This window comes from Lynx rufus, unplaced genomic scaffold (assembly GCF_022079265.1).
Source record: "Lynx rufus isolate CCGP_SWC_20201006 ecotype Redwood Valley unplaced genomic scaffold, mLynRuf1.p SCAF_3, whole genome shotgun sequence".
Lineage (NCBI taxonomy): Eukaryota > Metazoa > Chordata > Mammalia > Carnivora > Felidae > Lynx > Lynx rufus.
In genome coordinates this window covers 92,348,871-92,373,128 of record NW_025814845.1, presented here as the reverse complement: position 1 = coordinate 92,373,128, position 24,258 = coordinate 92,348,871, and the positions used below count along the sequence as shown (strand labels likewise).

General features: G+C 39.3%; 1 protein-coding gene across 2 annotated transcripts in view; it reads right to left on the bottom strand.

Moving 5' to 3' along the window:
• Positions 1–24,258, bottom strand: part of ANK2 (ankyrin 2) — a 243,421-nt gene that overhangs the window by 8,080 nt on the left and 211,083 nt on the right. For both annotated transcript variants that reach the window (XM_047090905.1, XM_047090906.1), the window contains 7 exons: positions 22,367–22,388; positions 13,312–19,560; positions 11,683–11,757; positions 8,613–8,744; positions 7,521–7,664; positions 4,166–4,451; positions 2,256–2,544 (listed from right to left, as the gene is read on the bottom strand). In XM_047090905.1, the coding sequence (XP_046946861.1) occupies positions 2,256–2,544; positions 4,166–4,451; positions 7,521–7,664; positions 8,613–8,744; positions 11,683–11,757; positions 13,312–19,560; positions 22,367–22,388 (7,197 nt within the window). The remainder of the gene's footprint in view (positions 1–2,255; positions 2,545–4,165; positions 4,452–7,520; positions 7,665–8,612; positions 8,745–11,682; positions 11,758–13,311; positions 19,561–22,366; positions 22,389–24,258) is intronic.

Genomic DNA, 24,258 nt, shown 5'->3' with positions numbered 1-24,258 from the left:
TGTGCTAGAAAAGCCAGCACAGCAAACAAGTGCGTGTCTGTCTCACACTTTGGTAAGAATACTTTTTTGTTCAATGAATGAAAACAATTCTGGAATTCTGAAAGCTCAGTGCCCATCTGTCAGAATCTATCAAAAGAAACGAGCAACTTGTCCACATTACTTCTTGGACTCAAACTCCTGATAAATAACCAAATGTAAACACAAAACTTAAGCAACACCGACACACACACACACACACACACACACACACACAACACTTGTAAGCCATCAATACTCAACACTCAGGCTTAGGCTTAGAATGATTAACCCACAGGTATAGAAATAACTTATGCTTGTAGCAGAACTTTCCGCAAAAAGTCAAAATTTCCTGCAGCTCTTATCTAGCCAGTTGAGCATCTCCCTGGCAACAAACAAGGCGGGCTATGAATAATATTAGACTCATTTTGCAGAGAAGTTAAGATGCACAGGCCAGTCTGGTTTTATGGGTCTGGCCCAGAGTCAAAGATGGAGCTAAGAACACAATTTTAGATTAGAACATATCTCGGGAGCGTTCCACTGAATTACTCTTTCCTAACAGGATACTACTTTTTTTTTTTTTTTAAAGAAAACTCAATGATATTTTTTCAACATATTTTAAAATATCTGACATATTTCTATATGCTTTTCTGCTAAATGAAAACATGTAAAATTGAAACCAAATTGTACTTTAAATACATTCTGGAATCTGCTGCCTAGAAAGATGATCAGCAAGAAAAGTGACTGAAGTTAGATCCTCAAGTTAGGGTCATGAGAATTAAGGGTCAAAATAGGAAGCATCACAGAGATAACTGGATATTCACCAAGAATAAATGGAACAGGCCCATAGAAAGTGGAATACAGAATGACTTATCAAAATTTATTTATATGCATAGAAAAAATAAATGAATTATACAGATAATTGTTTGAAATCTATACTTCAATTAGCCAATGGATTCTTAGGCTAAATTTAGTAACTCCTAAGCCCTGATAGCATCTTTGAAACATTTTTACCAGAATTCATTTAAGCTGAGAATTTGGGAGATGAGTAATTCTGTGCAAAGGTACACTTAAAATAAAAATCCATTCACGGGTTGAATTCATTATTTAAGAAAACTACCAAAACTGGGACACAGTTCTCATTTGCCTGAAACTCCCCTAATTTTAGTTATGATCCTAGATAAATCCTGCTAGCAGATGTCACCCTCATAGTGAACAAAAATAAATGTAGGACTTAAGCCCACAGATATGTTGTATCATGCTTTTCTTCAAAACCTTTCAGTTCTTTTCTATACCTCATTCTTTACTACTGAGACCTATATTAATGCTTTAAAAACACGGTGACATAAAAAATGCTTTTGAATTCCAAAAGGACAAATATATAATTTAATAGATATTAAATTTAATCCAAACAGATTCTCACACTTTTTTGTGCATGACAATCATCCAGAGAGTTATTTAAAATGCAGATTCTTGCTCCCCTCTTCCCTGAGATTCATTCCTCTGAGGAGGGCTTAAACACCGCCAGTGAGCACTGAGGCATGGGAATGATTCAGAACACATCATTTAAATTAATTTCTTAGACGGTCTCCGGAGACCCCTCTTTGCAACATCAAAGCTCCCTTAATGACAAAGGAAACACTTAAGTAAGTTTCTGCTCCTTATTCTGACATTCTGAACCACGATAAGTTGAGGTACACTGTCCTTTTTCAAAGTCATTCTTAAAATAGGTATAAGGAGATCTATTTTGGAAATAATCCTTCCTTTAGTGAGGAAAATTTGGGGGGGGGGAGGAAAACCCCACCTGATATCCACAGTCTGCGTGTTCATCACCTGACAGCACAGACAGATGTAACCAGAGTCTAGCTCCCACAAGTTTCCATGGCTGGCACTTACTGGGGGCCCTGTTAATCCCCCTCACTAGTCTTCGTGCCCATGGTTAGCAACTCTGAAAAGCTACATCAGGCATACTGTTTCACACTCCAGGGTTCATTTTCCTTAGCAAAAGGGTTTCCCAATTGTAAAATTAAGGCTCATGCTCAGGTAGCAAGAATTAGAACTGTGTATCTTTTTTTTTTTTTTCTAGATTACCTGGTTCCCAGGTTTTAAAGGGGGATTGAGGGGTTTCCAGGGTCCAGGTTGATTTTTTTCAGAGAAAAAATAAACCATCAGAGAAATGGAAACTGGGGAAGATTTGTAGCTTTGCTGCCTATGGGCAAGGAAAGAGAGGAGATCCTTACCTTATGGAAAGCTGCATCGTCATCGAATCTTTCAAGGGCCTGTGGCTGGTCATCAGCAGACTCCATTATCAAAAGGCTAGTTTTCTGAGAACTCTCCTCCTTATGTTCTGGGGGCTCTTCGGGTTCCTGTACGATGGGAGAGTCACCCTGCTCACTAGATGTTGGAGTCTGGAGGTATGGCCTCTCCTCCTCAGGAGGGGTACTGATTTCCTCAGGTGTCTTGCTTTGAGAGCCAGATATAGCCGTAGGCTTTTGAGTCTCTGACACTTCCGTCCCTGGGGTTGTCACACTGAAATGGAAAAGCCAAGTTACACCATGAGAGCATTTGCATTTCCCCTTTTGCTGAAGCAAGGCAATTGGAACGAAAGATGGAACTTGTCTTCATGGTCCATGACAAGTCAAAATAAGTTTTGTATATGTGGCCGAGAAAAGAAATTTGAATAAAAATCATATGTAAGAAAGTTACAGCTCCTTGATCTAGTATTGGCTGGGATGGATCTAAAGAGAAAAATTATTCTAAAATGTATTACCATTTCTTAATCTCTACAAAGTATGTAAATTATAATTTCATCTTTTCTTTGATAACTCAAGGTTATCTTGAAGATTTGAGGAGGTTTATATAACAAAGATCTGTAGATAATAAGGCTTCTGAAGCAAGAATCAAAGTTTGGGAAATTTTTTTAAACATACATAAACCCCATGTTAATATGGTTATCATAATTGCAAATATAGAGAGATTCTTATTATACTTCTGGAAAATTATTACTTGATGGAAAGACATAGTTAAAACTTTTTCTTCTGATTTAATTTGGAGTTACTCCAATGCAATCTTTATAATCTCAATTTTAAATACGAAAATTCTTTTTCTGCTTTTAAACTTCTTATTACAAATTTCTGTCACTCTGTAGATACTAAGTGCCCAAATGCCTCTCTGATATTCCCTCTTTGCTTCCCATCTTTTTATTTTTCTTTCTTTCTTCTTTCTTCTCTCCCCTAAAATCTAAAGGTAGTTGGTAGGCGGTGGCTCAGTGGAAGAAAGAGGATTTTATCACCCATTTCACCCTCTTCTCAAGCTCCAGTGACCCCAGCAGAAAACTCGCTTACTGGTGTAATCTCCTGCCACACTATTCTCAGATTTCAGGTCTGGGGACACACTTGCCTTTCACATCATCTGTTTTCCTTCTCTAGATATAACAAGCGTCATTTAAACAATTCTCTTTCTCATTTGCTTCTATGAAGCCCAGTACTTGAGTTCTGAGCTGACTGTTCTATAGCTTCCTTTAGCCAGAAAGTCTCCAGAAGACTTCTCTGTATTTCCACTCTGAACTTATCCCACTTTATTTTGATGGTCTTTCATTCTGTGTGAATAATTTGTGTTGCGTTTCTATTTTTATCGTCAGCCACCCCAATGCTTTGGTGACATACACTGAGGGCTGCTTCGCCCTCAGCATCCCTGTTCATACTGTGAACTAGCCATGGGACAACTGGCACATATCAGAGCACTGCAGAGAAGTCAAGTGCAACAGTCTTATAAGCAATAAGCATGAGGTCTTCATGAAATCTTACAGATTAAACAATGCTTTCACAGGCATATCCTTGACCTGTGACCCTATGAGATGAATAAGGTATATATTCTTATAACTTAGAGATGTGGAAACAGAAACCAAAAAGGGCTTGGGGCTTGCCCAAGGTCATAGAACCGGAAGTTGTTTTAAGCAGATCTACCATACAATGCTGCCATAATTAGGTCTCAAATCTTTCGCTCTTTTTCCTGTAGTTCTGGCACTTGTTACTGGTGGGCTTATTTGAAAACCATCTGAAAACAATTTACGGTTGCACATGCCTGGCACTCTTGCCATACTGGCTTATTTCTTGGAATTACATTGGACAGGCTTTCTTTTGAAACTCACAAGTACTCCTGCTGACATTCAAGAGATGACTCTTCAGGCAGGTCTTGCATTTTCCCTGAGAAATCCTGTTGAACTTGCTCCTTGTGAGTTTGGGGAAAGAGCTCTGTTGCTGAGCTGTCCCCCTCAGTCTTGGGGATGCAATCCTGAAAAGTAGAATAACCGACAGAAATGTCTTCCTCTGAGACAATGGGAGGGTGATCACAGGACTCGCTTTCTTTAGAAGCAGCTTGCTCCTCTTTCTGCTTGTGCTGTGCACTGCATAGCTCCTCTTGAAGTACTGAGAACCCTACAGGGAGAAACAATTTAAATGAAGTATTAACTGAAGCTCACTTATATTAAATGGGTATTTACTAGGTAACTATTAATGTGCCACATCCTGTGATAGATCCATGGTTACAAAGCTGAATGAGATAACTGTGTCTGCCTTCAAGATACAGATCATCTATTGAAGCTCAGGCAAGTAAGAATCTATTGAAATGCAGAGTGACTGGGCCACAGTGCCAGTCAATAAATGCAGGAGCACCCAACTCAGGGTTAAAGAATTAGGAAGGGAAATGCAGAGAAACTGCTACTGAGGCATAGAATGTAAGTGGGAAGAAGGGTTAGAGTTTAATAATAATTAATAATAGCTAATACATTCTAAATATTATGTGTTAGGCACTGTTCTAGGTGTTCCACAAGTATTAACTTGTATTAACAACACTTGAGGTTAGTACCCTTTTTTGTGGAGGGTCTCTCATGTCATGCTAAGGAATATTATCATACCCAGGGCAATGAGGAGTCACTGAAAACTTTAGCAGAGGTATGACTGACATTCATCTACTTATTTATTCACTCAACAGATGTATATATTATCAACTATGTAGTAGGTGCTGTTTAGATGTTAGAGATATAGCAGTGAACAAGGTAGAAAAAGTCCTCACTGAACTTTTATTTCTGCAGATATATATTTATGATAAATTTTAGGAGAAAAGGAAACCATGGTAAAGAGTAAATAGGGCTAGTATTTTAGATAGAATTGTCAGGAAAGGGTCCTTTGGGGAGACTGATTTTGAGCAGAGGCCTGAATAGGTAGGTATTTGATGCTCTGAGGGAAGAATGCTCCAGAGTGGAGGAAACAGAAAGTAGCAGAGCTCCAAAGCCCCAAAGTGCACAGGGTGCCCAGGGAACATCAAGGAGGCCAGGAGTCTGGGATTTATATAAAAAAAGGAGAGAGACAGGAGATAGGACAAACTTTCACTGGATAGTAACACACACCATCATTTAAATCTATGAAAAGAAGCTACAGAAAGGAATTGTGGAAAAATAACCAGAAAAATAAGCAAAAGAAAAAAAAAACATGTAGGGAGGGTATCATGGAAAGTGAATGAAGAAAATGTTTTTAAAAAATATTAATTTTTTTGTCAAATATTACTAAGGAGTAAATAAGATGAAGACTGAAAAATTATTCGCTGTATTTGGCAATGAGGAAACCATTAGTGAATTTTATAAGATTGCTTTCTGTTGAGTGGTGATGATTCAAAAAATGACTGTCATGGATTCTAGAGACAGTTCTAGAGAACAGGAAGACAGGAAGTAGATATAGGGAATATACGCTATTCTTTTGAAGAGATTTTCTATAAAATGAATGGAGAAACAGAACAATCATACAAGAAGGCATATAGGGTGAAGGAGTTGTTTTGTTTTGTTTTTAAAGAATGGGCTCTACTTAAATGTCCATCAACTGATGAATGGATAAAGAAATTGTGGTTTATATACACAAAGGAATACTATGTGGCAACGAGAAAGAAGGAAATATGGCCTTTTGTAGCAACATGGATGGAACTGGAGAATGTTATGCTAAGTGAAATAAGTCATACAGAGAAAAACAGATACCATATGTTTTCACTCTTATGTGAAACTTATGAGAAACTTAACAGAAGACCATGGGGAAGGGGAAGGAAAAAAAAAATAAGGTTAGAGAGGGAAGGAGCCCAAACTGAGAACAAACTGAGGGTCGATGGGTGGGAGGGAGGGGAGGGTGGGTGATGGGCATTGAAGAAGGCACCTGTTGGGATGAGCACTGGGTGTTGTATGGAAACCAATTTGACAATAAATTTCATATTAAAAAATAAAGAATGGGCTCTATTAAAGCATGTTTTAATGCTCTTGAGCATGATCTAGTTGTAGGAAGCCACAGTGGATAACTGAAGGAGTGAGGTCCTTAATTGGATAAAAAGAGATGAGATCCAGTACAAAAGAAGAGATAATGGTTTTAGCAAAGCAAAGACATTTCATACAGAAGGGAAGGTAGAGTACAGACATTGAGATGCACTTAGATTGGTAGAGTTTGTGGTGAAAGAATATGGACATTCGCTTAGGACTATTCTTATTTTTTCTAAGAAATACGAAGCTTGGTCATTAGCTTTAAAAAAGGAGAAGAGAAATGTTGGAGGCTTGAAAGAAGAAGAGAAGGTATAAAATAGAGGTGTGAGAGAGACAGAAAGAGAGAGCAAGAGAGAAAGAGAGAGAGAGGGAAAGAGAGACAGAGAGGGAGGGAGAGAAGATAATGAGCATGCAAATAAAGGAGAATGGATCAGAGAAACTTTAGTACTGAAAAGGTGGTAGGGCCAATGGCTGGAGGTCCCAGTGGGTTTGAAGAATCACCAGTATCGAAGCAAAAGAAGAAGTAAGTGTAATGCTTCAAATCAGGACCCAGAAGTAATATAGTCAGTGGTAATGATATAGTCTTGGTTGTGAGCACAGGAATGGGTAGCTAGAGTAAAAGACACAAGTATAAGTACCACCAAGGATCCGAGGAAAGGGCATTGGATAGGTCATCCGTGTTGTTATGAACTGAGTATCTGTATCCCCTTAAAATCATCTGATGAAACCCTAATCCCAATGTGATAATATTTAGAGGTGATGCCTTTAGGAGGTACTTCGATCATGAGGGTAGAGCCTTCATGACTGGGACTTGTGCCCTTATAAGAAGACACCAGAGAACTAGCTAGTTCTCTTTCCCCCAGGTGAGGACACAGCAAGAAGGCAACCATCTGCAACCCAAAGGAGGGTCCTCACCAGAACCTGTCTGTGCTGTCATCCTGATCTCTGACTTCCACTCTCTAGAACTGTGAGAAATAAATTTCTCTTATTTAAGCCACCCAGTTTATGGCATTGTGTTATAGCAGTCCAAAATGTTTGGAACAAAGGTGAAATAACAAAGAATGAGCAGTATGAAGGTACCTATAAAATGAGAAAAATATGTGATCACCGGAGTCCACAGACCACCCTTTAAAAAAAGAAGGAAGATTTGTTCCAGTCACCTGAATTAGTCATACATACACCACACACCCACACACACAGATTGTTTGACCTTCACTATGATCCAGTGCAATTGTCTGTTCAATTTCTGCATAGCTATGACTGATGCGCTCCTGGAGAGGCTCTGTGCTGGCCTCCATGAGATGAACAATATCCATTCGGTTGATCTTGGTGAGACATTCAATGAGACTTGTATCTGGGATATTAGAGAAAAAAACAGAAAAACATTTATAATATCTGAGGGGTACTCTTTTGAAAATCTCTTTCATTTAGTTGCCTTACTAAAATTTTTATATCTGTACAGGAAACAAAGCCCAACTAAAGGTCTTTGTAAAAAAAAAAAAAAAAGCAAATAGAAAGGAGGTATGCATAAAATAGTGGGGGAAAGCATAGGCAAAAGCCCTAAAAGTAGAGTTGCCAGATAATATATAGGATATCCTGTCAAATTTGAATTTCAGATTAAAAAAAAATTTAATATAAGTATATCCCAAATACTGCAGGGGGTATACTTATACTAAAAAAATTATCTGTAGACTCTTTGAAATTTAACTGGAAGCCCTTTATTTTTATTTGCAAAATCTGGCAATCCTACCTAGAAGAATGGTAAGAGAAGGAAAGATAAATGTAGACTGGATGTTTATAAGGGAGGTCTGTAGGTAGATCTTCAGAGAGGCGTTAGAGGAAGTAGCAAATTTAGCTGAAGAATGAGAGGAAGTAATGGTCTTTATCACTTCTCATTTTATTTGATGTGGTCAGAATATTATACATAAATCATTATAAAGAATATCTACCTGACATCTTTCTGTCATGTAAGTTATTTAGGAGTAAAGGTAATATACTACCAATAAAACGATGACAAATAAAGTAACTGCGTCCAGTCTCAATAATTAGAAAATTTTAGGACTTTCATAATGTTCCTGTTAGCAGCCAGTGTTTCCGCTGACATTGTTCGTGGGAATATAAGAATTTTTATGCAACATGCATATTTTAGAAATATCATAGCTTGTTCTCATTTGCTTACAGTAGCACTTCAGATTGATGGCATTTGTTATTATTTTACTGAATTTGCAAGAGAGGGCTTGTTGAATAAGACATATACCCCAACCTTTAGCCTAATGCTTTTTACATACAGTTTCCCACCTACCGGTAGCATGTTTCCCATCCCTTTCCAGCCAGTACTTCAATAGCGCATGACTCTGGTCTTGGAGGGAGTTAGGATTCTCAATTCGAATTTGATGAATTTGCTCCTCAGTGAAATCCAGTTCTCTTGCTAATTCTAGACAAGAAAATATTACTCTAAATACAGTAACTTCAACATTTGAGTCTCTAACACCTTGCCTTGTGATTTTGTAAGTGATGTATTCTTTGTATTGCTGTAATAGGGTTCATTTTCTCCCCTATGTATTAGAAGTGACTCTCAATAGGTCTTTGTTCTTCTAGCACTAATTGTGGATTTTATTAAAACTGGATATAGAATCGATAACTTTCATTGTGGAATCACTAAGTTTGAGACAACTGTTGATACAAATATGTACAATTCAGCCTCAATTAATTCCAAAATGCAGAAGAGACCATTCATACAGGCCTATACTCTTAACCAAGATAATGAAAAATAAATTACTAAAAATAGGAGTTATAGACTGTTTCTCACTTTTAATCATCATTAGGCAATGTTTTAAGTACTATAAATCCTATTTCTGGATACTTGGGTGAATACTGGCTGTGGTTATATTATGGTGGTTGGCTAAACTCCTTTGATTGGATGTCACATGAATAAAAGGTCTGGGAAGAATTAACTGACCTAGGGGAAAAGCCACAAATTTTTCCTTTAAAGTCTACCACTAACACTGTATTTGGACACTTATACATTGTGGTATGAGTGAGTGAGTGTAAATGAGTGTCTTCTTTGGAGGGCAGCTTGCCGATATCTTTCAAAATTAAAAATATACATACCCTTTATCCAGATATTCAATTCTACTTCTAGTAATGTGCCCTGTAGAGATACTCATGAAAATACACCAATGCACTAGGATATTTGTCATTAACAGGAAACGACCTAAATATCCAGCAATAAAGGCCACTGGTAAAAGTATGATACTTCCATACAGTAAAAATTAAATAGCCGTTTCAAAGAATGAATAGATATGTCTACCCTGATGGAATATTTACAAGGAATATTACTGGGGAAAATTGTGCTTACTTTTAAATAACAGACATAGATGTGGGTATTGTATATTTTTTGGAATACATGAGAAAGTGTAAGCAGTTACTTTTGAGGCATGGTGTTAGAAGACCAGATGTAGGTGTGAAAAACTTATTTACTTTTCATTTTATACCATTCTGTATAGTTGTGGGGCTTGAATTTTCAACAAGTATACAGATACGATGCTTTATACACAAACACACTTATTTAAAAAACAAACTAAGTAATTCTGAATGTTACCTATTTGTCAATCATGGATATTTTGATGTCCTTCCTTTCCCTAAATCGCTCAATTAAATAAATCTGATTATTATTAACAATTGCTTTAAAATGTTTAAAAGTGAGGACATGACTATTCTTTCTGTTTTGTTATCAATTACCTTTGTTAAAGGTTTTACGGAATTCTATGCATCATACTGATTCCATAATTCACTTTCCTTTAAAAAATTATTTAACACACATTATAGCTTTTATGCTTAAATATCCTAATCTCTCAGAAACTTAGTTAAATATCTTACTCATATGTATTTCAACAGGCATCCAAAGCAAATTTTAGTACTGTTCACAATGGAGATATCTAATATAAGGTATCTAAAATAGGGAGCCCCGGGTTACATCTCCAACCAAATTTTATGACAATTACATCTCACAATGATTTTGAAACACAGTCATCTCCCCAAAGTTTAGGTATCCATAGCTCCCAAAGGAGGATGGTGACATGTAGCATATTATCAAATCTCCTAATTTAAAGTTCTATTTTTCAATGAATTATTGGGACTTCATCATTTCTGCACAGCAAAGGAAACAATCAACAAAACTAAGAGGCAACCTACAGAATGGGAGAAGATATTTGCAAATGAAATATCTGATAAAGCATTAGTATCCAAAATCTATAAAGAACTTATCAAACTCAACACCCAAAAAACAAATAATCCAGTTAAGAAATGGGCAGAGGACATGACTATACATTTTTCCAAAGAAGATAACACAGATGGCTAACAGACACATGAAAAGATGCTCAACGTCACTTATTATCAAAGAAATATAAATTTAAACTTCCCATCTGTCAGAATGGCTAAAATTAATAACACAGGAAATAACAGATGTTGAGGAGAATGTGGAGAAAGGAGAACCCTCTTACACTGTTGGTGAGAATGCAAACTGGTGCAGCCACTCTGGAAAACGATATGGAAGTTCCTCAAAAAGTTACAAATAGAAGTACCCTATGACCCAGCAATTGCACTATTAGGTATTTATCCAAAGGATACAAAAATGCTGATTCAAAGGAGCACATGCACCCTGATGTTTACAACAGCATTAGCAACAATAGGCAAATTATGGAACGAGTCGACATGTCCATCGACTGATGAATGGATAAAGTTGTGGTGTGTGTATACCATTTGCAATGGCGTGGATGGAGCTAGAGTGTACTATACTAAGCAAAACAAGTCCGTCAGAGAAAGACGAATACCATACGATTTCACTCATATGTAGAATTTAAGGAACAAAACAGATGAGCGTAGGAGAAGGGGAAGAAAAAAAGAGAGGGAAGCAAACCATAAGAGACTCTTAACTCTAGAGAACTGAAGGTTGCTGGAGGGGAGGTGGCTGAGGGGATGGGCTAAATGGACGATGAGCATTAAGGAGGGCACTTATGATGAACACTGGGTGTTGTATGTAAACGATTAATCACTAAGTTCTACTCTTGAAACCAATATTACACTATATGTTAACTAGAATTTAAATAAAAACTTGAAATAAACAAAAAAGAAAGTATTATTTTTCTAAATTCCAGAGATAATAAAAGGCCTGCCCTGGTTCACACAGTGAGTTAATGCAGAGCCTGGATTTTCTAGTTCATAGTTTATTATTCTTTTCACTATTCCACATGGTCTTCCTCAAGGAAAGAAACAAAACACACAATTTGTTCATTGTTAACAACACATGGCTGATGCCACTGTTATTTAAGTGAAGCAAATTTTGGTGAAAAAGTGTGTCACACTCATTTTACCTGTCCAGCTGAAGCCAAGGTGATCAGCAATATAAGCCAGCCTTTCCTCGATCCGTTCCTGCTCATCCTGTTGATCTACAGAAGGTCAAAAACAGAATGGCCAAAGGTTGTCTATGACAGGAGAGCAACCATAGTACTGATCATCCAAAAAAGGAAGTCACTTGTCCAAATATTTGATAACAGCACAAATTAGCTATCATATTTTAAATCATTTTAAGTTATGTGTTTGCCTGATTTCTGGAATGGAATGGGGAATAAATGTAATTATAAATCATGAAAACCAACTGCTTCCATATCTCTTTAATCAAGACTAGCCACTGGACATATTATAGAAGTCAATGATTTCTAGTAATTAATTTTAGAACTTTCTTTTTAAATTATCTAAGAAGATACTGCCCACCGGAAGACAATCATCTTGTTCATCAAACAACAGAAAAATCATAAATGGGATGCAGAAGTGGAGTAACTAGTTAGGTCCTCCACTATTGCCTGTGGTAGCACAGATCGCTTCCAGGTCATGTCTGAAAGAAATCACATCCAAGATTCATAAGAGACACAGATCATGGGTTAATCAGGCCATCCTGTGTTTTTTCAGTGTGGCCAGAAACAACATCTTCCTTGGTCCTGGTGACCTTGGAAGAAGGGAAGATAAAAGCACATGTATGCGTGTCTGTTGTTTCAATAGGTACCTGTGCCTTTTGTGCGAAATTTTTGTCTGCTTACTGCTAAGTAAGCTATATATATAGTACTTCCACAAATTGTAATTTTCCCATTCATTTTTTAACCTCAATTAATTAACGGGCAGCATTTTAGGCATCATGGCATTTTCTCATAACACAAACATAAGAATAATAGTCTTTATTGTAGAGATACTGGAAGACCAGAGGCTGCTTCTCAAAGCCATCTATGGTTTCCTTTTTTATAATTCAAAGGGCCATCATCCTCTCTCACAGTCACTTAAATCATGCAAAGTTTGAGTTTTTGTTGTCTGCTTTACCTGATAAGAGTAGATTCTTCATTCACCTACTACTAAAACAAAAAGTACATTTTTACCTTATATTTGTTTGCTTAAAGTGTTTACAATGGTATCTGAAATCCAACCTTTTGAATCAAAAACAGATCCACAACAACTGGAATTTCGGGGTAATGTGAAATCTTCTTGGGCAAATGGCTTCCTAATGATTATAGAATTATTAAGTACAGATTATTTTAAAGTATTTAAGGGTAAGAAGAAAAAGCAACGAATCCTTACCATATGAAACAAACCCCAATATATTCATGTGCAAAAGCCAAAGTGCTTAATTTGAGGCTAAGCCTGGGACTTCAGAGCAACAAAACTCAAAGCTTGCATGGCCTTACGTGCAGCGGCTCGAGAAAGGCAAGGTCACCATTGCCTGTTTATCATGTTTATGTTTTCCATAAGCATTCTCATTACTCAATCTTGAGATTGTTTTCATAGACAAAAGTACACAGAGAAAGCACAAAACACAAAGGGCTTACACAAACGCAGTAACCACTACAGAAAGCTTAAAGAAAATGAGACACAAATCACCAAATAAAAGATATACAAAAAACTATATAAAATTTATGACATGCGTAGCACAGGGAATCCCAGTGGCTGGCAAATACCTTCAGCATGGTCATGGCCATTTTCATCAGGGATGCGTTCAATCAGAGTCTCAATGGACTCATCCCAAATGGGCCTTGTGTCAAAGATGTCCTCAGGAATTGAATGTTCGTTCTCAACAGGTGGCAGATTTTCAATTACTGAAACTTCCAGGGCACTACTACTTTCATCATCTGAAACTAATTCTTGTTCCCTTTCTGACTGGGTAAGTCTATCTACTAACTTTGAAGCCTCGTCACTAATCTCCTCAAAGAATTCTATGGAGTTCCTGTAAAGGTCAAAGAAATGCTCCTTACTTTCTTTTGTGGGGCTCACAGCCCCCTTGCAGGAAGATGTGTTGCTTTTGCTCTTAACTGGCAATCGGGATGTAAATATCTTTGGTCTTGCGGCCCCCTCTTCTGATTCTAACTCAAGCTCCTCTGCCCTCTCTCTGCTTTCTGTTTCTGCCTCAGTGTAACTTTTAGTTTTTACTGGACATTTGGTCTTTGAGTCCAAAGGACTGGCATCAGATTCAGATTTGCTTCTACTATCTGGCGCTCTGCTTGTCATGTCCTGACCCTGAGGAGCCACTGTTTTCTGGAGAGATGAATCTAGATGCGAAAGCTGCTGCTCTACTCTTTGGACAGGTGCTTTCACAGGGATTTTAGACTTTGGTTTCGTTTCATCCTCTTTACTTTCCTCATCCAGGCTGGGTAAAAAATCTTCAGAAAGGGAATTCTCATACTCCACAGATGGAGGCTCTGTGGCTGACGTGGGTATAGTCCTTACAGGAATTTTGGATTTGCTTTCAGTAGAAGGCACATTCTCCATGGGTGCAGTAGGGATTTCAATTACTGATTTCTGTTCCTCTGGGGAAGAATCAGGAGAATCATCATCCCGATCTGAATATACAGACCTAGTAACTGTGGAAAAATCTAACTGAACTTGTATGACCGGTTCAGGGGAGTCAGGGCAAGATGTATGTTTCACACTGGACTTAGGAGGCATATCCCCCATATGCATGGTGGAGAGGTCCTCAGCTCCTACAGAAGGAGCCTCTTCTGTTGATATCTCAGTGGAGGCTGAATTCCCCATGTAGGAGTTAAGTTGAGCATCTGAAGCAGGTATTTCCTCTACTTCCTCACTCAGGTCATCTGGAAGTAAGTCTGCTTCATCACTCACTGTTTCTTTTGATTCCGAGAGAGCTAGTGACTCAGCTGATGTCTCCCGTTGTGGGGGCTCAGCCGCAGGACTCCCTTCTTTCATGTCTTCAGAGAGAGTCTCTTCCCTGGATTCTTGCCCAATTTGGAAAAAGTGAAAACTTTCATCTGCATAGGACCTTTTGGTCATATCAATGGCACCACTTCGGGTCATCTCAAACAATTTTCCTTCCTGAAAGAGAAATGGATTTTGCTCACTGGTTGGAGTCCCCTCTTCAGTTGGGGTCCTTGCAGGAGTGGTGTCAGGGGTGGTGCCCTGTGACTGTCTGTCTACCATCAAACCAAATATCTTCTGCTCTTCCTCTTTCACCCGAGCTTCAAAGGCTTCATCATCCTCACGGATTTCACTCCAGGAATCAGAATCCACATCGGTTTTTGTGATGATGACTTTGCTAATTTGTTCACCAACGACTGCTGCTGTATTTGGTATAGAAGGCTCTAAAGATGAGGGGCCTTTCTCTGATTGAGGTTCCCACAAGGTGCTTTCTTGTTTGGATTCTTTTTCCATATTTTGGTTCTCAAAATTAGATTCTTCACTTGAAATAGTTCCACTGGAGGAGCTTGTTACCACTACATCTTCGACAGAGGATTTGATGGGAACAGAATACACTTCAGAAGAGTGACAACTTGTGTGTCCTGCATCTGTTTGGGTTTTGCTTTCTTCACTGGAGAAAAAAGATTGGGAAGGAACATTTTCATAAGGGCTTATTATTTGAGGATCGTAGATTTCATCAGTCTCAGCTGGGTCAGACACAGGAACATCCATGGACAATTTATCTGTTTGAGTAGTAATCGACGAGTCTTGAGTGGAATAGTCCTTTGGTGAGTTCTCAAATTCTTGGTCAGTTTTGGTGTCTTCCATTTTTGAAGAAGATGGAGAGGCGATGTCTTCATCTAATTCTTTTCCTTCAGATGCTGGACAATGAGGAAAAGAGGACAAAGATGAAGAGCTTTCACTGGGGCAATCTACTTGTAGAGATTCCACTCTAGAAACATTAAGCTCTTCTCCTTCTGTGTTTTTGTCATCAGTGTCTTGGAGAGGTAATGATTCTTTATGGATAACTAGCTGCTCATTGATTTCTCCTCCAGTGGGGCTGCGGAGACCTGAAGATACAGGAGTTACTGAGCCGCTAGGACTCCCAGCCTCACACCCATGGCCATCACAGACTTCTGGTTGATCAGCACATCTGTTCAGATCATCATAAGATGTATCTGGGCCACTGGAAGAAATGGTATGACTGTCTTCAGGTATGTGGGGTTCATGATCTTTTTCTTCCTCTGATTTACCTGATTCTTCCTGAGTATCTTCATTCATCTTGAAAGTGTATTGTTTGGAAACAATAGGTTGAAACTGTACTTCTTCAGGACTAGAATTGGAGTCTATGCTGGATGGAAGTGGGGAAGGAGGCTGCACTCGAATAACTGGCTCTGGTATGAGGCCTGAGTCAGCACCTTGTTTCAGCTGTGCCAACTCAGGTTCACTTTCTGAGGAGGAAGAAGCCTTTCTGCTCTCTGATGTTACTACCACAGGGACATTGCTTTCATCCTCTACACTCTCCATATGTTTTGGTTCATCCACACCTGCTAAACAGTCAGCATCTGGGTCAGAGGATGAAGAAGATTCTTCTTGCTTGGGTTCTTTTCTGTAGTCCCTTTTCTGCTTTGCTTCTTGTTCAAGTTCATCAAACGTTTTGATTTTGGTTACCATTTTAAACATTTCCTCTTCAGGTGTGAATCTCTTTTTCTCCCCATTTTCCAAGTCATCCTCCTCTGCACATTCATGAATTACAGCTGGTTTGGGTGTGCTTGTATCTGTGGCTTTGGGTGTAACCTCATAGCTAATTTCTTCAGAGCTGGGGGTGTCAGGAGAAAGAGGGCTCTTCCCTGAGCTCTCTACCAGTGATGTCTGCTCAAGACTGTCGTCTTCAGCACTGCCGTCCGGGTCTCGGAGCAGCCGGGACCGCATCGAGGCCACTTCCGTGAAGATTTCTGTTTTGGCTACGGCTGCAGGAAGAGGAAAGTGACTTGGGAGAACTCCAGCCTTCATCTTTGGTTCCACAGGACTGCTTTCAAGAGAGTCACGGCAAGGGGATTCTTTCAGAGGACTTGGCTCCAGAGAATCTGGAGTTTTGTGTGAGGAGTTATCCTCTAGCACAGGGCTGGCTTCCAGGGAGTCTCTGTGGCTCACTGCAAATGATTCATCAGCACCAGGGCTGAGGACCTCACTATCTCGGCTAGGGAGTGCAAGTTCTAACCCTTGGGGACTTCTAGCTACTCCCTGGGGCTTTGATTCAGCCCCTGTGCCTGTCTTTACAGAAGCATCAGGCAGTGGAGAGGACTTGGTCTCATCTGAGGGCTCGGTGGTTGTGGATTTCTGAGCTTCAGTATCAGTTTGTGTCTTGTGGGCTGAACCACCATATTTAAGTTGACCCTCATCAGAGGATGCTTCCTCAGGCAATTCTTTGGGTGTTTCTTTTGCTAACACACTACAGCTGCCAAGGGAATCATCTTCTTGTTTGGGGTGTGTGTCTTTGGAAGGCTCTAGCGTGGTCTCCTTCAGCAAACACTCAGCTGAGGGCTCTGTGCCTTCAGTGACTAGAGCACCTTGCTCTTCAGAACCATCAGTAATGTCTTTTATTGAAGGATGTTCTTTTTCAGAACGAATTTCTGTTGGTGCTTCTAACGTGGTAGGTTCGCTTATTTCCCCAATTTGCTCCTCATTTTTCTTTGGTGAGAAAGAAAGGCTTTCTGGGCTTGTCTCAGGGGTCTCTGCTAGGCCCTCATGCTTGTAGCTTTCTTCTGAACTAATCTGAGGGGTCCCTTCCATCAGGCTGCCACACGGAGAACCTGCCACCCCTTCAGGCTTTAGGCTCTCAGAACTGCCATCCAAAGCACCACTTTGTAAAGACAGAGCTGGAAGAAATTCATCTTTCATGTAATCTAGTGGAAATGTTGTGTTGAAAGGACTAGTGAGCACTTGGTCTAGGTGAAGCTGTACTTCTTCAGTCTCCTCACTCATTCGGAACTGTTGGTATTTGTCATTGTCTTCCAATTCTTGCTTAATGACATCAGAAAAGTCAGTGGAGGTCTTCCTGTCTGGGCTGATCTGGAGATCCAGGTCTCCCTGTTCATCTGACAGCTTTTCTTTGGGGACTTCGCTCTCTTTATGGCTTTCTTCTTCTGGTGCTGACTGAACAGGTTCAGGTGTTTTGTGGCCAAGAACTTTCTCCTTCTCTACAGCTACCTCTTCTCTCTTAAGCCCTATGGAGGAAGCACGGACCGCTCTTTTGGATTCGGTAACTCCCGTTACCACAAATCTCTGACCTCGTTTGATTGTGTGACTCTCTGTTTTCTGTGTTTCTCTCTGGGTTGGCATCTGCCCCTTTTCTTTTTCTACCCGAACTTTGCCTTTTTCTTGTGGCTGCTTTTGTTTTGCGGATTTGTGCTCAAAGAGTCCAGTCTTATGTTTAGATGGGTCCTGACCTGACTGGAAAGCCTTCATCAACTCCCGAACAGACATGGTCTCCTCGATTCTTTCTGTTTTTGAGGTGGGGGATACAGGTGGTTGCTTTTCTGTTTTCCCAGAAGGCGACACAGGCAAGAGTTTCTCGGTTTTCCCAGAGGTTGATACAGGTGGATGCTTTTCCATTCTTCCAGCTGGTGATACAGGCAAGCGTTTTTCTGTTCTCCCGGGTGATACTGGGGCATGTTTCTCTGTTCTCCCAGAAGGCGATACAGGTGGGCGTTTGTCCATTTTACCTGAAGGTGAAACAGGTGGGTGTCTCTCTGTTTTTGTAGATGACACAGGGGAGTGTCTTTCAGTTTTTGTCGAGGGTGACACAGGTGAGTGTTTCTCGGTTTTACTTGATGACACAGGTGAGTGCCTTTCAGTTTTTGCAGAGGGAGACACAGGGGAGTGTTTCTCAGTTTTACTTGATGGTGATATTGGAGGATGCCTTTCAGTTTTTGTAGAGGCGGAAAGAGAAGAGTGTCTTTCTGTTTTAGAAGAGGGTGATGCTGGTCCATGCCTCTCTGACTTCGGAGAGGGTGATACAGCTGGATGTGTCCTGTGGGTTATCTTTTTTGGCACATCCTCTTTGCCTTTGACGCGGACAGGCAACTTGCTTCGACCTTTTTGTTCATCTTCCACTCGTTTCTGAAGGGCCTTTACTTTGTCCTTTATGGAACCAATGGGAGTCTCTTCTATCAAAGGTGAAGTGGCCTTTACGGTGGGAAGAGGCTCAGGGGCTAAACCGGTGTCTTCATCTAATGACTCTTCGGAACTACATTTTTTAAGTTCACTTTTTTCTGTGCTACCTTGTACGCTTTCCTCTTTTTGTTTCTGTTTTTCTTTTAATTTCCTTCTCACTGGCTTCTTTATGCCCAGGCTTGGTTTGTGTTGTTTCTGTGCACTCTGTGTCTCACCTGGGGGTGCATCTTTCCCTTCATTTTCAGAGCTCCTGCCCACAGCCAGGGCCTCACATTTCTCCCCTGCTATCTCTTGAGCTGTCTGCTGTTTCTTTTCATGAGGAGACACATACGACTTTAGATCCTCAGTAAGGTAGTTCACTAGCCCAGTTGAGTCTTTCTCTACTTTTACGTCACCCTCTTTATCTATCCTAACTTCTACACAGGGGTATTCGGTGATTTCTAAGGGTGCTTTTAGCCTAGCCTCCTCTATTTCCTCATCACTGACAATTACCCATTCCTCTTCCACTGATTCTTTCTCCGACTGAGACCTCGGCACACTGCCTTCATCTCTCGTGCAGGTTCCACTTCTCAGGATTTCATTCACTTTCTCTAAGTCCTCTTTAACTCTTTCAACAATTTCAAAAGGCTCTCCTGGCTCTTCCTCAGCAGCCTTCACCAGCTCCTTCACTTTGATAGAACCTGCCCTATCAGATACATCTGTGGTCAAGATGGCGGTCATTTTGATCAAATCTTGTTTCATCTCAGAAACTTCAGAGAGCAAGTCCGGACTGGCTAGGACAGGAACTTCATTAACCAGATGACTTTTCAGGACAGATGTTTCTGTAGATTCTGTCTCATCATCTTTGATGTGAATGAAAAACATTGAAAGTAAAATGGAAATCAAAAAATATATTGGCAAATGTAATCAGGACTGAAACAACACAGTGTCTTTTCCTGTTGTGGCGGGAGGGACAACAAAATGGGCTGGGAATGGTGGATCCACAAGGTCTCAGGATACAAAAGCAAAGCAAGGCTAACGGAAAAAAAAAACTGAAAAGGAAAAATGAGCAGGAAATAACTTGCTTAATTTTCTCACTTGTAGCACATTCACACATACAACAAAGCTGTAACAAATAGCCAAGACAGACAGACACACACACACACACACACACACACACACACACACACCATCACAGATCACAACAAAGAACGAACGCAGTGAAATTACACAGAGGTATCTCAAGATTGTTCAGATGTTACAGATCAATGTTGAAAAAAATATAAACATGGGAAAAAAAGGAAAAAAGCATTAGAAATTGCAGAAAGTTGATTTCCTCTAGGAGAAAGCCAGTAGTAGCAAACTCAGAATGCCTTCTAATGATGTATATGTGTTTTTTAATCATATAAAAAATCTGGAATTCAGTATGTTTTGTTCTGCCAATATACAATGACTATATTGAAGATGTCTGAATCAGCTGCAAACCGGCATTTCATCTAAGGGAAATTCACACCTAACAATGAAACAAATGGTCTGGTGCTAAGAGGCATGGTCCTTTCCTTGGAGCAACCTCCTGGTTTAGACACATAACAGACAGACCAAGGAGGGAAAAAAGGAAAGGAAAGGAAAACAAGAAAACAACCAAACAACAACTGTGATTAAACATATATGTGAGTCCAAAGTTAAAATGTGATGCATGGCAATCCAAATCAGAGACAGTCACACAGGACACACGCACAGTTTATGTAAGCCAAGTTATTTCCATGCAAAGCAAAGGTGGAGGAAAACTGGTGGCCAAGGTGGCCTTGCTGAAATGCACGGGCAGGAGGATGGGTTGGAAATTAGAACAAGTATGTAAAACGTTACTGTGGTGAGGCGTATTTAATTCCACACAAGTCTGTACCTAAGGTGCTGAGTGTCTTATATTTGAGGTATAGGTAGTGGGGACCTGCACCCATTCACAGCAAAAAAGGAAAACTCAAACTCGTTTAGGATTTGCTCTTGAAAAGAATTGGGAAAGTGTCTCTTCAATAGAACCCTTCTTTAGAGATTATTTTACACCTAGATGAAGATCATTTAATGATTGTCTTTAAACTAAAAGAAAACCAAACACGAGTCTATATTTAAGCTTTAAAATATATTTATAACACCTAGAATCTGGGTCATCATAGCAACACAGTAACTTTTTTTTCCTTTTTTAACTGACTGAGCGGTGGGGGGGGGGGTGTATTAAATTTTAACTTCTACTAGCTAGCATTCAAGGAACAAAAGAAAGGCCATTTAAATAAACCTAGTAGCCCTGAAGAAGAAAGCAAGATAATAAAACAAAATCTCTTTTTAAGAAAAGGAGTTAATTAATGCAATAATAATGTCACTTTTTTAACAAATAAAAGTGCCTTGAGAGAATCAGTACTTGTTGAGGAGACATACTCTGTGAATATGCATATATAAAGATATATTAAAATAATTTATACTGATGTAAATTTATTCAAGTATAAGCCAATGAAAACATTCAGAATTTCAAATAATCTAGTCCTGAATGTCAATTTAATATAAGAACAAAGAGACTCAATCAAAAGTATTCCAATAACTTAGTTGTAATTTACATTGTACTAAGTCTTCAAAAAAAAACAAAACCAAAAAACCCCAAAAAAACCCCAGATCATTGCACAGGGTCAGATGACCACATCTGGTGGTCATTAAACATGGTTCTATGTTTCCTCCTTTTGGAATTAGCACCCTGAAATACAGTGAATAAAAATGAATTTTTAAATGAATAAACGTTAAAAATTGGTATTTTTTTCCCTAAACCATTTGGGGCATAAAAACAAAAAAGAAACCTGAAAAATTCAACTTTTTCCACACAAGAAGCCAGAAACAGGCCAAAACACTAAACTGTTAATGGATTGCTACAAACCCGAAACGAGTTCTAAGACAGCTCTCTTAAGGTCTGTGAAAACCAGTTGTGTCTGTACTAAATTATGTTTGGGATTTGCACCATTATTTAAAGTTAGCCCTATAATGGCACACTGTTGTGATTAATAATTTCATCCAGGAGTTTTTGATCTTTGCATTCTTGGTTCTTTTTTTTTCTTCCCCAGAAAGTTTTCACAAAAGTCCGTTAGACCTCAGCCCTAAAGAAGTCAGTTACACTTCACCACAGTAAGAGGTGCTAGGTGGTGGGGGTGGGGGGAGGGTTAGCTTTAGCTGAGAACTATTAAGACAGTATCACTTTTGCAGGTGTAGCCTACAAAAATAATGAGCCCTCTGCCCAAGTCAGTGTTGCTTGATATAAAAAAGTGATACTGTCATGTCAGTGCTTAAAAAAAAAAAAATGAGATGACAATGTTATGCTAACAAATGGACAAAAACGGTAGGGTGGGTTTCTAAACAAGCATAACAGCAGTAGCAGGGTTAACAGGGGTATCAAAAGAAAGTGAATGCTTAGATGAATAATAATTGCATTTTACTGCTAATTAGCTCATTAAGATATTTTTGTAATTTAACTGGCCAAGCTGCTTTTCTAAATATACATTAATGATTAATAAGGACAATATAAAAATATAATAATTATAGTGGTTAGTAATGGCAACTAGCTTGCATCTTATTTCATGCTTCTCTTTATTGTAGCCAGCTTTCAAACAAATTCAATTTTATTTAAAATCTTACTTTTTTCTGATGTCATATCGATCTGAAAGAAAAGATACACAAATTGAATGGTTACAAATTGCGTCTTGTTTCACAGCCCCTGATGTGCAAGTAAGCTCCTGTTGATCATCACAGCCATGGGGAGACACCATAAACCAGAGGAAGGTCAGAGTAATTTGCTACAGTTCTTCCTGAGAGTCTCCTGGATTCTTATCATAACTTTGAAAAAACAAATCTCCTTTCTAGGCGCTATAGGTGGAAAGTACTTTTTAACATATCGTTCCTAGGAAGATGTGATCCAGGGTGTGTTTGATGTTAGAAATACATATTTATTAGGTGAAAGGCCAGGAAAAGTGCAAAATAGGGGTTAGACAGTAAGTGTCAATTTAGTTGTGAAAAAGAAGGAAAGAACAAAGAGCATGCCAGGTAATACATTCTACGGAAGTAGTTTCAGTATCATTAATTACAAGCCAAAATTCCAAACCCTGAAACGGATCCAGGAAACTGGATCTACTGCCCTGATCAGCTCCTGAGAATACTCAATAGAGAAATCATAAACCTAACACAAGAAACTCAAACACAGCAAAAATGGTTTGAGGGGCACCTGGGTGGCTCAGTCGGTTAAATGTCCGACTTCGGCTCAGGTCATGATCTCACAGTTTGTGGGGTCAAGCCCCACGTCAGGCTCGAGCCATCAGCCCGGAGTTGAGCTGAGCCTGGAGCCTGCTTCAGATGCTGTGTCTCCCTCTCTCTCTGCTCCTCCCCCACTTGGGCGCGTGCATGTGCACGCTCGCTCTCTCTCTCTCTCTCTCCCAAATAAATGTTAAAAAAAAAATGGTTTTAAAACTGCATTGCTCTTCTCAGAAGCTGTGTAGGTACCATTTTGAACAGCTCTGGTGATAGAAGCACCAAGTGCAGGAGGGAAACGGAATATGTGAGCCAAAAGAGTGACTCTCCAGTTGAGGGAAAGGATGACATCAGTCTTGTTGCAGTGTACTATGTATATGGTTACACATGGTGGGACCATGAGTCTATAATCACCCCTCTTGTCCTGCTCCACTGCCAGAGTAGGAGGAAAAGTGAATTCAGGGGGATCCTCTGCACTGACAAGGCCTTACATTTTGGGCTGGTGAGTACAAGAGTATTTATTATATTTTTCTTTATGTTTTTGTATTCCAAATCCATCAGACTAACATTAAAAATATAAAACTAGTATTATTGAAAACATTTATGTGCAATTATTAACAACTGCATTTGTCTATCTTAGAAACAGGAACCAGCATGTAAATAGGAAAGGAGAAGGTATTTCCCAATGATTTCTTTCATTTCTATGTAATGTTTGGGCACCTTCAAATCTTTATAAGGAAAACAAACACACATGTGCCTGAAGAGGTCTAATTCAAATGGTTCTTTATTCAAGGTAACCTCTCTAAGACTAGCTTTCTTCACCTATGATATAGCATCTATGATATGACAGCATAGCCCTCACAGGGCAATTGTGAGACATTAGTGCTTATGAGGTACGTGGAGCACTTAATAAAGAATCTATTTTATGAGAAATGCTCATTATTAGTAGAGATCTGCATTATAATATTATAGGCTAATGGTTGAGCTATACACTCAAAACTTATAGTTTCTGGTCTCAGTGGTTCTCAAACTTTGTGGTCCTAAGGCTCCTTTACACTCCTAAAAAAGGACTGAGAACCTTGAAGAACTTCTGTTTATGTTTGATATACACAAGTAAATATCTGTTTCATACATTAAAACTGAGAAAATGCTAGAACCCAAATATACACAAGCAATATGCCAGAGTCAGAGTGATGATATCATCATATGTAATGCAGTCCCCCGGAAGACTCCTCCACAGCTTGTGGAGATATGGGAAATAAAAGGCAAATAATGTCTCAGTAGCA